General features: G+C 41.1%; 1 protein-coding gene and 1 long non-coding RNA gene across 3 annotated transcripts in view; both read left to right on the top strand.

Annotated features, from left to right (window-relative positions):
* Positions 1 to 1868, top strand: part of LOC119353319 — a 10629-nt gene extending 8761 nt beyond the window's left edge. The window contains exons 8-10 of the long non-coding RNA XR_005170392.1: positions 1165 to 1331; positions 1473 to 1532; positions 1680 to 1868. This is a non-coding gene — a long non-coding RNA (uncharacterized LOC119353319). The remainder of the gene's footprint in view (positions 1 to 1164; positions 1332 to 1472; positions 1533 to 1679) is intronic.
* A 3837-nt stretch (positions 1869 to 5705) lies between these two features.
* Positions 5706 to 9884, top strand: LOC119353322 (UPF0235 protein At5g63440). Of its 2 annotated transcripts, none has more exons than XM_037619919.1 (7): positions 5706 to 6059; positions 7498 to 7612; positions 8480 to 8633; positions 8712 to 8808; positions 8976 to 9064; positions 9218 to 9286; positions 9460 to 9884. In XM_037619919.1, exons 1-7 carry the CDS (start codon positions 5945 to 5947, stop codon positions 9517 to 9519), a joined length of 699 nt encoding a protein of 232 aa, XP_037475816.1. In that variant the 5' UTR covers positions 5706 to 5944; the 3' UTR covers positions 9520 to 9884. The 2 variants fall into 2 exon arrangements, with proteins under 2 accessions (XP_037475816.1, XP_037475817.1); XM_037619920.1 differs by having other exon boundaries at positions 5952 to 6059; positions 7512 to 7612.
* Positions 9885 to 10363: the final 479 nt, after the last annotated feature.

Genomic DNA, 10363 nt, shown 5'->3' on the forward strand with positions numbered 1-10363 from the left:
TCGACTCACAAGTACGAGTGTGTGTGTGTGTTTGTTGAGGGTCCCCACTTGCATGTCGACCATCGACTCGCAACTAGGGTGTGTGTGTGTTTTGTCATGGCCCCCAGTTGCAAGTCCACCATTGACTCGCAACTAAGGGTGTGTGTGTGTGTGTGTGTGTGTGTGTGTTTGTGTTTCTCGAGACTCCCCAGTTGTAAGCCGAGCATCGACTCGCAACTAGGTGTGTGTGTGTGTGTTTTGTCGTGGCCCCAATTGCAAGGCAACCATTGACTCACAAAGGGTGTGTGTGTGTTTGCTGAGGGCCCCCGTTTACAATTATTCCATTTTTTGATAGTTTTTTTTTCTTTTTTGATGTAATAAAGATTTACAAGGTACTTCTTCATGAAACCCCTAAAGAAAAAAGGATTTCTAGTTTGTTTTAATATAACTGCAATTTTGATAGAGACCGAATCTGTTACATACTCAGAATTTGTTCAGTAAGACTGAATTTGTTAGATTCAGAGTATCATAGAATTTCTGAAAATTTAAGAGCGTGGTTATGTGGCAGGGGGTGATTTAGATGTACTCCCTCCGTCCAGAAATACTTGTCGCAGAAATGGATATAAATGGATGCATCTAAAACTAAAATACGTCTAGATACATCCATTCCTCCGACAAGTATTTTCGGACGGAGGGAGTAATTAGTAACATCGTTCTAGGCTTATGTGAAACCTTTGAGCAGGGGAGACCTGGACTTCATGCAGACTGAAATTAATAGTGTGTTGGTTATACAGACTGATATTTTGTTCATTCATACTGAATTTGTGTTCATCTAAGGCTGATTTTTTTGCTTGATTGAGGTTGTAATTCTCCCCCTAGTCAGTTTGAAATTCTCAGTGGTCAATCACATACTTTTGTTTTTCCAGAAATGGATTTTGTTGTGATTCAGACATGGAACCCTAGCAGTCATACAACTCCGATTCTAGGGGATTCTATATACTTTTTCCTCTTGTTTTCATTTCTGATTCTAGACATTCAATTTTTTTCCCATTGGTTGGTTCCTCCTAATATGTCTAATTATGTACGTGCTTGTCACAATACGATTACAACAATTTTTCCGTGCCCAGTTCATACTTGACTATTCTTCAAAATTCTTTGTTTATCTATTCTTGTTTCTTTTTACAGGGGGATGTAAGCAGACATACCAACCATCAAAATTCAGAGAGCAATATCATCATTGAAGACCTGGACCAAACTTTTCATGGCAATGTTTCTGAAGTTGAGGCCTCTAATATTGATTTAACAGAAACGGATGCATCAGATGGCATGTTGCTTGATGGTATCAAAAAATGGTAAATCATTTTTCACCGCACCAAACTTTTTTGTGTTTTCGTGCTTCTTTTTTGCCTTCATAAGTTCAGTCTTGTTTGAATATAATCTGTTCTATAAGAGCCTAATTTTCTTTTTTGTTATTTTGGTTTTTTTGTATGCAGCTGCAAAAGAGTGATGAGAGTAAACATGGGAGGAATGTTTTGAAGGAGCAAAGCAGGAAGGTAAATTGTTTTTTATTTCAATTAACATCTTTTACCTACCACGCCATCGGTTTTTTATTATAAGTAGTGTGTTATCATGCCAAGTACTTTTTTGTTTGATAGAGCTGAGTTACTAATTTTAATTTGTCTTTTTTGCTTGATTATCAGATGGGAACAACCCAAGAATGTTTGAATAAAGGAAGAGCAAGTGCGTATATCAGATTTAGCATAGGGTGTTCTTCCAAGATAGTTGACAGTGTTTGCAAAAGCAATTACAGAATGGAGCTTGTGAAGAACTCTGGATTCGGATACATGCTTGTGAAGAACTCTGGATTCAAGCAATTTTGCCAAGGCCTACATCTGGTCCCAAGCTTTTTTTTTACAACAAACAAACAAATTAAGCCCACAAACACAAGGCCTAGGCCCAGGAAACTTGCCGAGAGTGTGGGGGTGGTGGAGGGGGAGAGGGACGGCCCAGCCCTGGAAGCGTCCAACAAAAAAGGACGAGCAACGACAAACAATCGAACGACTGGGTGACAAACAATCGAACGACAGAACAAGAACAGGGGCGATCGAGAGGCTACAAATAGGATGATGTCATGTTAGATGTGACATAATTATGTCACATCTAGATGTGTCCTAGACAGACCCTTTCTGTTTCTATGGTGACTGGTGCGTAGTGTTGTTTGTTTTGTGTGGAGTCTTATTCCATGTTTTCCTTTATACTTTCTTGTACGTGTAGATATTATTCCATAGTTCCGTTCACCTACCAAAACCGAAATATATTAGTCTATCAGGTTTGGTTTCTTCTATTTAGCTGATTTTTCGGTTGTTTTTGAGAAACCGAAATCACAATTAACCGAATGCCCACTAATAGTCGGTCCATAGGCGATGTTGTGCTGGTTGCAGGGTGCACGTCTGTGTGTTACCCAGCGGCCTACGCTCGTGCATCAGTGCATGCATGGGATGGCGTAGTAGTGGTGCTCGTTCGCCAACTAGCCCACACTCTAGTGTTCTTTTTTTCTTTCTCGCCATTTTGTTGTTGTTTTGCTCTCTAAAAACCTGTCTACCTTTTCAAATTTTGAAAATGGTGGAATAAAATTTGGTCATGGGATTATAAAATAGTTCATGAATTTGAAAAAAGATTTGTGGATTCTCAAAATTCAGAAGTAGTTCATAAATTTGAAAATTGTTTGTGAATTAGGAAAATGTTCAAGAAATTGAAAAAATGTTCATGTATTTGAAAACTTCATGGATTTAAAAATATTCATCGACTTGGAAAATGTTCATAAATCTAAAAAACATTTGTGAATTTGAAAGAAAATGTTCACAGATTAAAAGGTTAATGAGTTTGAAAATATGACTCAAATTTGGAAAGCTTGTATGAATTAAAAAAAGGAATATGGAAAAAATTCACAAATATTCATGACTATTTCTTTTTATGAAACATTAGATTAAAAAGTAGATAAAAAACACAAAAGGGAAGAAAAACAAAGCTTCCCAGAAATATGAACATTTCAAAGAGTTATGGGCCGGTGGAAGGATCAAAATGGACCTAGAGAGGGGGTGATTAGGTACAAATACAGATTTTAATTCCTCTATTACTTTGCAATTTTAGGCAATTATACGGAATGTGAAAGTGAGCATAACAATTGTAAAGTATAAGATCTTTATGATGTGAGAGTATAAGATCAAGGCTATTTATCATGTGTATGAGTGGTATATTTGCATTGAATATGAATGGATAAGCACATGATGTGAGAGTGGAATATGTTCAAAACTATGAGCATGTGCTTTTTTTTTTGTGATCCCCATTGATCCCCTCTTAATAGTGCAGAGTCCCTATGCCCAAGAACAAAACCGAAGAAGGCTACACCTATATGTTTATCTTCGTCTCTCCATTCTTGAGCCATATTCATTTAAATGGGTTCATTATCCACACACAATTATTTCACATGGTGATATTGACCGAACCTCGATGGCGAGATCCGATCCGTTGTTGCGGCCCAATCTTTCACGACACTCCACCTCCAATAGCAGCAACCTCTCGCCCGCGCACGTGATGTACACGAAATGGAGGGTTTGAACCTTGCGGCTCTGCACGAGAAAACCAATCTCGACGACGGTACTCACGCGCAAAACAATTTCCTCGCAGAAATCGCAACACAGAGGTTTTCTAAAACTTCCTCCAAAACTTAGGGATTTTTAGACAGCTTCCCCCAAAACTCGATACATGTATTTACCCTAAAACCACATCATATTTATTCATAAAATATAACCTGATTTTTACAGCAACACACTATGGCTTTATATAGCAGCCAGAACATTTATCCTGACTTGGAAAGCAAGCTCCCTGACTAAAACTCACGGAAAACAAAGAAAGGAAACCTGGATCGGACGCCATATTTAAATAATACTAAAAGATTATATGCTTTATATTCTAGCAATATAATCCTTACAAAAGATTGACCTGGACTCTTTTGAACTTGTGCGTAGACATCTAACTGCTGTGTTGGTGGACCCCATCCAATATCACATAAGTTTAAACAGTCACGTATCTTCATGATTGGTTTGTTAAAGGGTAGACCACCCTTCTTCTTGCGTGGACGAAATAAGAAAATAATTCGAACCCTTGTTCTGGAGAATCGTGCAAAGAAATCAACAAATATATCTGTTGTTTTATCTCTGACCAACGTACGTAACCTGCATGCATATCTATCAATCCTTGGCTGGTCTCTTTCCTCCAAAAGATAAAAACAAGCTCCCTTTGTACTATACGTGCAAGTACTAGTCTGTTTTAGCATGAAGACAATGATGCATCTGGTCAGCTCCAGGCTTGCTCCTCTAGTTTGCTCGTGTGTACTTTCCTGATTGACCAATGTAATCGTTGTTTGTCTCAACTTGTTCTGATCATTGCATGATGTTGCATGCCTGGACGTAACGGCGACTAGCTCATCGACGTCTTCATATTTCTGCCGTAGACAGGTTAAAACATGTACATCGCCCACTGTGATTTCTAATGGTGCAGCAACAACTTGATCCCGACCATTAGCTTGTGGGTCGTCATTGTAATCGGTACACTTACAACCGGTTGTATCACATGGACTAAAACATGGGATACACTTAGCAAATGTGATTAGTCCCAACATTGAAACATACTTAAAAGGCAAGATTGCACTTTCAGGCGTCCCAATTAGTAAGAGGCCTAAGAAACTCTCAGTGTACCATCTCTCAAATGAGACTAGTGACGGTGCTAGCCACCTCCAATACAAACACTTTCGACTCCGCGATGACTGATACCGCTGGAGGAACCACCGACCTGATGTGGACAGAGAGGAAGAAACAAGACCCTCGACAAGACTTTCACAGTCATCAAGGTTTTGCTTGGACACAAACGATGGCTCCTTGAAGACATCGTAGGAACACATTGAGGCGGTGACCTGAAACTTTTATTCGTGATGACTACATCGGCACCAGCCGAGCAACGTCACCTAACAAACTAATTCTGTACGTAGAGTCCATTATTAGACCATTTATATACCAGTTGAACAACAACTACTCTCTAGATCAACAACAATTAATATGGATCTGAGGGTGTAACCGTTTTTTAACTGAAAACAACAACTCCCTCTATATCGAAATATGAGACTTTTTTTGTGTAGTTGACTATAAAATCATCCTATATTACTGTTGATAATTAGGCCTTATTAAAAATAACACGACACTAAGAAATAATGAGGTAGGATCTATTATGAGACCATCTATATACCAATCAAGTCTTGGCACGCAACAACCCTGACATCAGCGAATCGGCATGTGGTTGGATGGTTAGTAGGACGGTGGTATCCCATCTCATCAGGGTTCAAGTTCTAAACTTGACATTGGTGCTCGCATTATTTCTGAATTTATTTTAGACTTTCGGCGATGTTCGTTCAGTGCGAGTAGAAGTTCCATTGACTGCGAGGCGCCTGACTTCATAAAATCTCAAGATGCTATGCCGGCTCAGTTTTTCGGAAGTGCTCGTAGGGTAAGGCGTGCATGTGCACGTTTATAGGGATGAGTGTATGCTCGTGTACGTGAGTGACTTTGATTATACATTATACAGTGTTAAAAAAAGAAAAGCAATCCTGATCTCAAATCTTCAGAATCCAAGCCTAGGCAGCCTTTTCCGGAAGCCAACCAAACAGCCCCAACTTTCCCCAGTCCGACCGAGCCAACAACGCGGCCCGCCGGCCCCCTCCTCTCCGTCTCGGCCTCCGCCCCGCCGCCTCTACGTCATCTCCCCCCTCGTCTCCTCGCCTAGGACGCAGATCCCCTACTCGATTGCCGCCGCCTGAGCAGCCGTGCCCGAGAGCCCGCCCACCCACCGCCCCACGCCCTGACGCCGCTCCGGTTCGCCGCCGACCGCAGCAGCGGAGAAAGCGAGAGGGAAGATGCCTAAGCGGACGACCCACACGTACTCGAGCGAGGACGCGCTGCCGGAGGGCCCCGAGTCCGACCTCTTCGTCTACTACTGCAAGCACTGCGCCTCCCACGTCCTCATCACTGGTCAGTCGGCTCCTTCTCCCTCACGCCCCCCTTTCTTGGTTCCTCTTCGTTGCAGCGTGGGCTTGTATCTGGAGGCTTTCGGTTAGTTTTAACAGATCTGAGAAGTCCCTCCGGATGTTCTAGGCTAATGTTGTTCTTTCTAGCTGAAGCACCGAGTGGGGATTCTTGTCAACGAAGTGGCAGTCTTTTTTTCTTTCTTATTAGATAACCCTGCAGGAGCCCTGCCTGTGTGTTAAGAAGAGTATAATCGAGGTTAATTAGGGCCTCTTTGATTCGCAGGATCTTCAAAACACAGGAATAGGAAAACAATATAGGATTTGAGTGGCATGCTCTCTTCAATCCTACATGATTTGGAAACTATACGAATTTGGATAAAATAGTGTTTGATGCCACATCAAGAACAAAGGAATTGTAAAAGGAGGTTTCAGTGGATGGAAATTTTCCTCCAAAACCGAGGGCAAAGCAATCCTTTGGAAGTTTTCATAAGGATTCCAATCTCACGAACCAAACCTATGTAGGAAAAATTCCTAAGGATCTAAATCCTGCAAAATTTCCTATGAAATTCCTCTGGATGAAAGAAGCCCTTAGGTAAACTGCACGAAAACTAGATGCAAAGGGTACTAACCCCCAGCAACGAATGCCAACGAAAAAATGTCCCCGCCGCGTGCCCTCCCCGCAAAAACACCGAGTGAGACAGATCCAGTGTGACCTGCTCTGGGGGATTGGGGAAGACCACAGCAGACTTCAAATCAAAGAAGCATGAAAGATGCAATGTCAAGCACCGCACAACCACCCCACTATCACCACTGCCGCCAAAACCGCTGTGGGAGGAGCGGGATCAGGTCTCCCCGACTTTACCGGTGGTGAAATTGCATTTCAAGGATCCGCATCGTTCATAATCAAGAACATGAGTAGCTAAAGGGATTCAGCTTGCTAGGAGGTTTTCTTCGTTTGTGTGTCAGCATTGTGAACTTTGAATTTCACCCTTGTTCTTCTGAGCTTAATTAATACTAGTAATATGAGTTTTCTCTTAGCTGAGCTTGCCATAGATGGTTCCTTGGAATAGTAGAAAGCTGTACTGACCTATGTTTGTAATTTGTCACAGATCAAACCACAATAACTTGTTTGCATTGTCCAAAAAATCCGCCTATTAACTGGCCAATTAATCCCTCCTTGGAGGGTCACCGAGTAGCTGATTAACTGATTAATCGGACTTTTCGCCTTTTTGTCCTCACTTTGAATCTTGTCATTTTTTCTTGTTTATAATTGTGTTGTTTCATATGATTAGCAGTTAAATCTAGCTAGTGATAGCAATTTTAAATTGCTAAGTTGAAATTCCTTTCTGACATTGACTACTTTCAAGATTGTTGTATTCGATGTGCCCTGTTAATACTTAAGTATCTGCTATAAAATCAGTTCTGATGTGTTTGTTATAAAGATACCCTATTGCAGAAAATGCCAAAGAGGAAGACCGACCGAGCACATGTTCTAGATAAGGCAAAGCATCTTGCGAGGTTAAATGTGAAAGATGCAGGAAAAATCTTGTTGAAACGGTATACTAATCATACCTTGTAACTTTGTTATTGTTAGGTACTTGAGTCGAATCCCATGTTTTCTAATATCATTGCACAATTGATAGACAATATTACACCTTGGTAACGCGATGTTATGTATGCTCACTACCCTGGTGAAATTTGCCACTTTATCTATTATCACGTCGTATGTACCCATGATATGAGTGCTGCGATCTTAAGTGTGCACAATTGTTTTTGAGAAGAAAATCCAGTGGTAGCTGCATCAACTCAGGGTAAACTTACACAACTTTTTATTGCATAACAGTAGCCAACTTGCAAATGAATAATTTTAATGAGGACACATTTAAAGATTGAATCTTCTATAAAAAAAATTGCCCAGAGAAAAAAGATAAGAGGAGACATGAACACAACAGATCATAGTATTTTATCTCTCAAACACCAATTAACAACACCTGCAGTAGGACCATAGGATGTACTCCCTCTGTAAACTAATATACAACTTTTTAGATCACTACTCTAGTGGTCTAAAAAGTCTTATATTAGTTTACGAGGGAGTACTACCTTTTTGCTAATTAACTAACTCATCTCTTTTAATGGCACGCCCTGCAACACAGCACATGCATGTACATATCAACTCTTGCGGGTCAGTAACTATGACCTGCAATCAGTATAGAGCTAGTGCTACTGTTAGAATCAATTTTCCCTGTATCAGATTTATAGATATATTCTGTACTTTGAAATATGTGAATCCTTCTACACCATCCACAGTTTTCATGTGAATACTCATTTGTAGTAACCACCCAAGGGTCATTTGTCTTAAGTGATTCCATTGTTGCAGTGGACTACATTTTTGCTGATTATATAATGTAAGTATCTCTGACGCAGTGGAGAAGGAAAGCTCGAAAAGCAGTTTCGCATGACCTGTGTGGGATGCGACCTTTTTGTTTGCTACCGATCGGAGGAAGATTTGGAGCTTGCTCCTTATATATATGTTGTTGATGGAGCACTGAGTTCGGTGGCGGCTGAGACAAATCCACATGTAAGCGTGATGGAACTTCCTTTGATCTTTCCAATCTGTTTTATTATTTTGTAAGCTAACAGACCATGGAAACTGTAGGATGCGCCTGTACCCCCTTGCATAACACAGTTGCAAGGTGGACTTGTCCAAGTTGCCATTGAAGTAGAAGACCGAGCACAACGTTCAGCAATAACAAGTACGTTATGTTAATCTTGTAGTAAATTTGTTGTTTAAACGAATGCAACTAAGCACCGCTGCTCTCCTCTATAATAACATAATAAACCGGACAGTACTAAGAGGAATCAGTATCATTTCAGTTACCAAGAGAAAAGAAGACGTGACAATTGTATTTATTCTTATCAGGAGTGAACGCTGACGATGTTCGAGTAGCAGTAGCTGCCCCTGCTGCTCGGGGGGAGGCCAACAACGAGTTGCTAGAATTTATGGGAAAGGTCACTTTCTTCAATCTTAATTCTTGGCAGTATTTGAGACATTTCAATGTTGTAGTGTTTGTTTACCTTGGTACCTGTATGGGTATAGATTTTATAAGGTGATCAAACTTCTCACCTGAACATATTTGGTCTGACAATTTATGTGATCATCAGGTGCTTGGCTTAAGATTGAGTCAGATGACCCTTCAAAGGGGATGGAATAATAAATCAAAGCTTCTGATTGTAAGTCCCCATTTCTCATGCCTCATTTTAGGGAACATATTAATGTGCCGAGCTTTCTGTTAGCAGTCAGTGGACTCAACATTTCACATGTAGTTCAGTATTTATTTTCCGTCAATCTTCTGGCTCCATCTATTGACTGTTTTCTTGTGCAAAACCACCTTGTCTTTATTTAGGTTGAGGATTTGTCTGCGCGGCAAGTTTATGAGAAGCTCCTAGAAGCTGTCCAACCATAGAATACCGACTTTGATTTGCAGCAGCCTGCATACCCTTATCTGAAACGAAAAGGACCCAAGGCCACCTATATTTGATCTGCTGAAGAGAAGGCTCAGGCCACAGAACCAGGTGTCGAAAGAGCAGCAGGTGCCAAAGACACAGGTGAAGGGGGTCGAAAGGCTGCTCAATAGAACTAGCTCTGACCTCAGAGCAAGCAGCCAATCTGTGCTGAATTTCTTCACTGTTTCTGTTGTAATCCTTGTAACCATTACTGAGATGCATTGAAGCAAAGCTGTGTGAGTTGTGATGCATACTGTTACCCGTGTTTGTATGGAAACATCCAAAATATACATTTGATTTATTTTTAGCCTCAGCCTGTGGGTGATTTCTAAGGTGTAATGTTTGACATGAATGGTTCCATATTTTGTGTTGCGCGTTTATTGTTCAGCCCTCGCCGGAATTTCACCTGACAAGTAAACTGGGACCTAAAATAAAATAATCGTACGTATAATGCCTGGAATGTTGAGACTAATCGTGATTTGGTTTGACAGAGTTCTGTGACCTGAGCACACATTTGGAAAAGGAAAGGGAAGAACGAAAAACAACTTTTTTTTTGATTCGTTCAACAATAATATTATTTTCACACCAAAGACGACATTTTTTTAAGAAAGACAGAGCGACGTGCAGCGGCCCGGGCCCAGGCCCTAGCCCACGAACGGCCCGTCCATGGCAGAAACCCTACCCACCAGTCTCGCTCCACTACACCCCAAAGGCCGAAGCTCTGCCCAAACCCTCTGTTTTTCCTCTCCTGGCACTCCCCACATCGCCTCCGCTCCCCGCAGCGCAACCCAGGCGATCCGCGCC

This window comes from Triticum dicoccoides, chromosome 2A (assembly GCF_002162155.2).
Source record: "Triticum dicoccoides isolate Atlit2015 ecotype Zavitan chromosome 2A, WEW_v2.0, whole genome shotgun sequence".
NCBI lineage: Eukaryota > Viridiplantae > Streptophyta > Magnoliopsida > Poales > Poaceae > Triticum > Triticum dicoccoides.

Excerpts from the sequence above, each read along its gene's own strand:
- LOC119353322 (XM_037619919.1), top strand. The coding sequence starts at position 5,945 with ATGCCTAAGCGGACGACCCACACGTACTCGAGCGAGGACGCGCTGCCG. Across the intron at positions 6,060-7,497 it reads CTCCCACGTCCTCATCACTG|ATACCCTATTGCAGAAAATG; the intron begins GTCAGTCGGCTC and ends TTTGTTATAAAG. Across the intron at positions 7,613-8,479 it reads GGAAAAATCTTGTTGAAACG|TGGAGAAGGAAAGCTCGAAA; the intron begins GTATACTAATCA and ends TCTCTGACGCAG.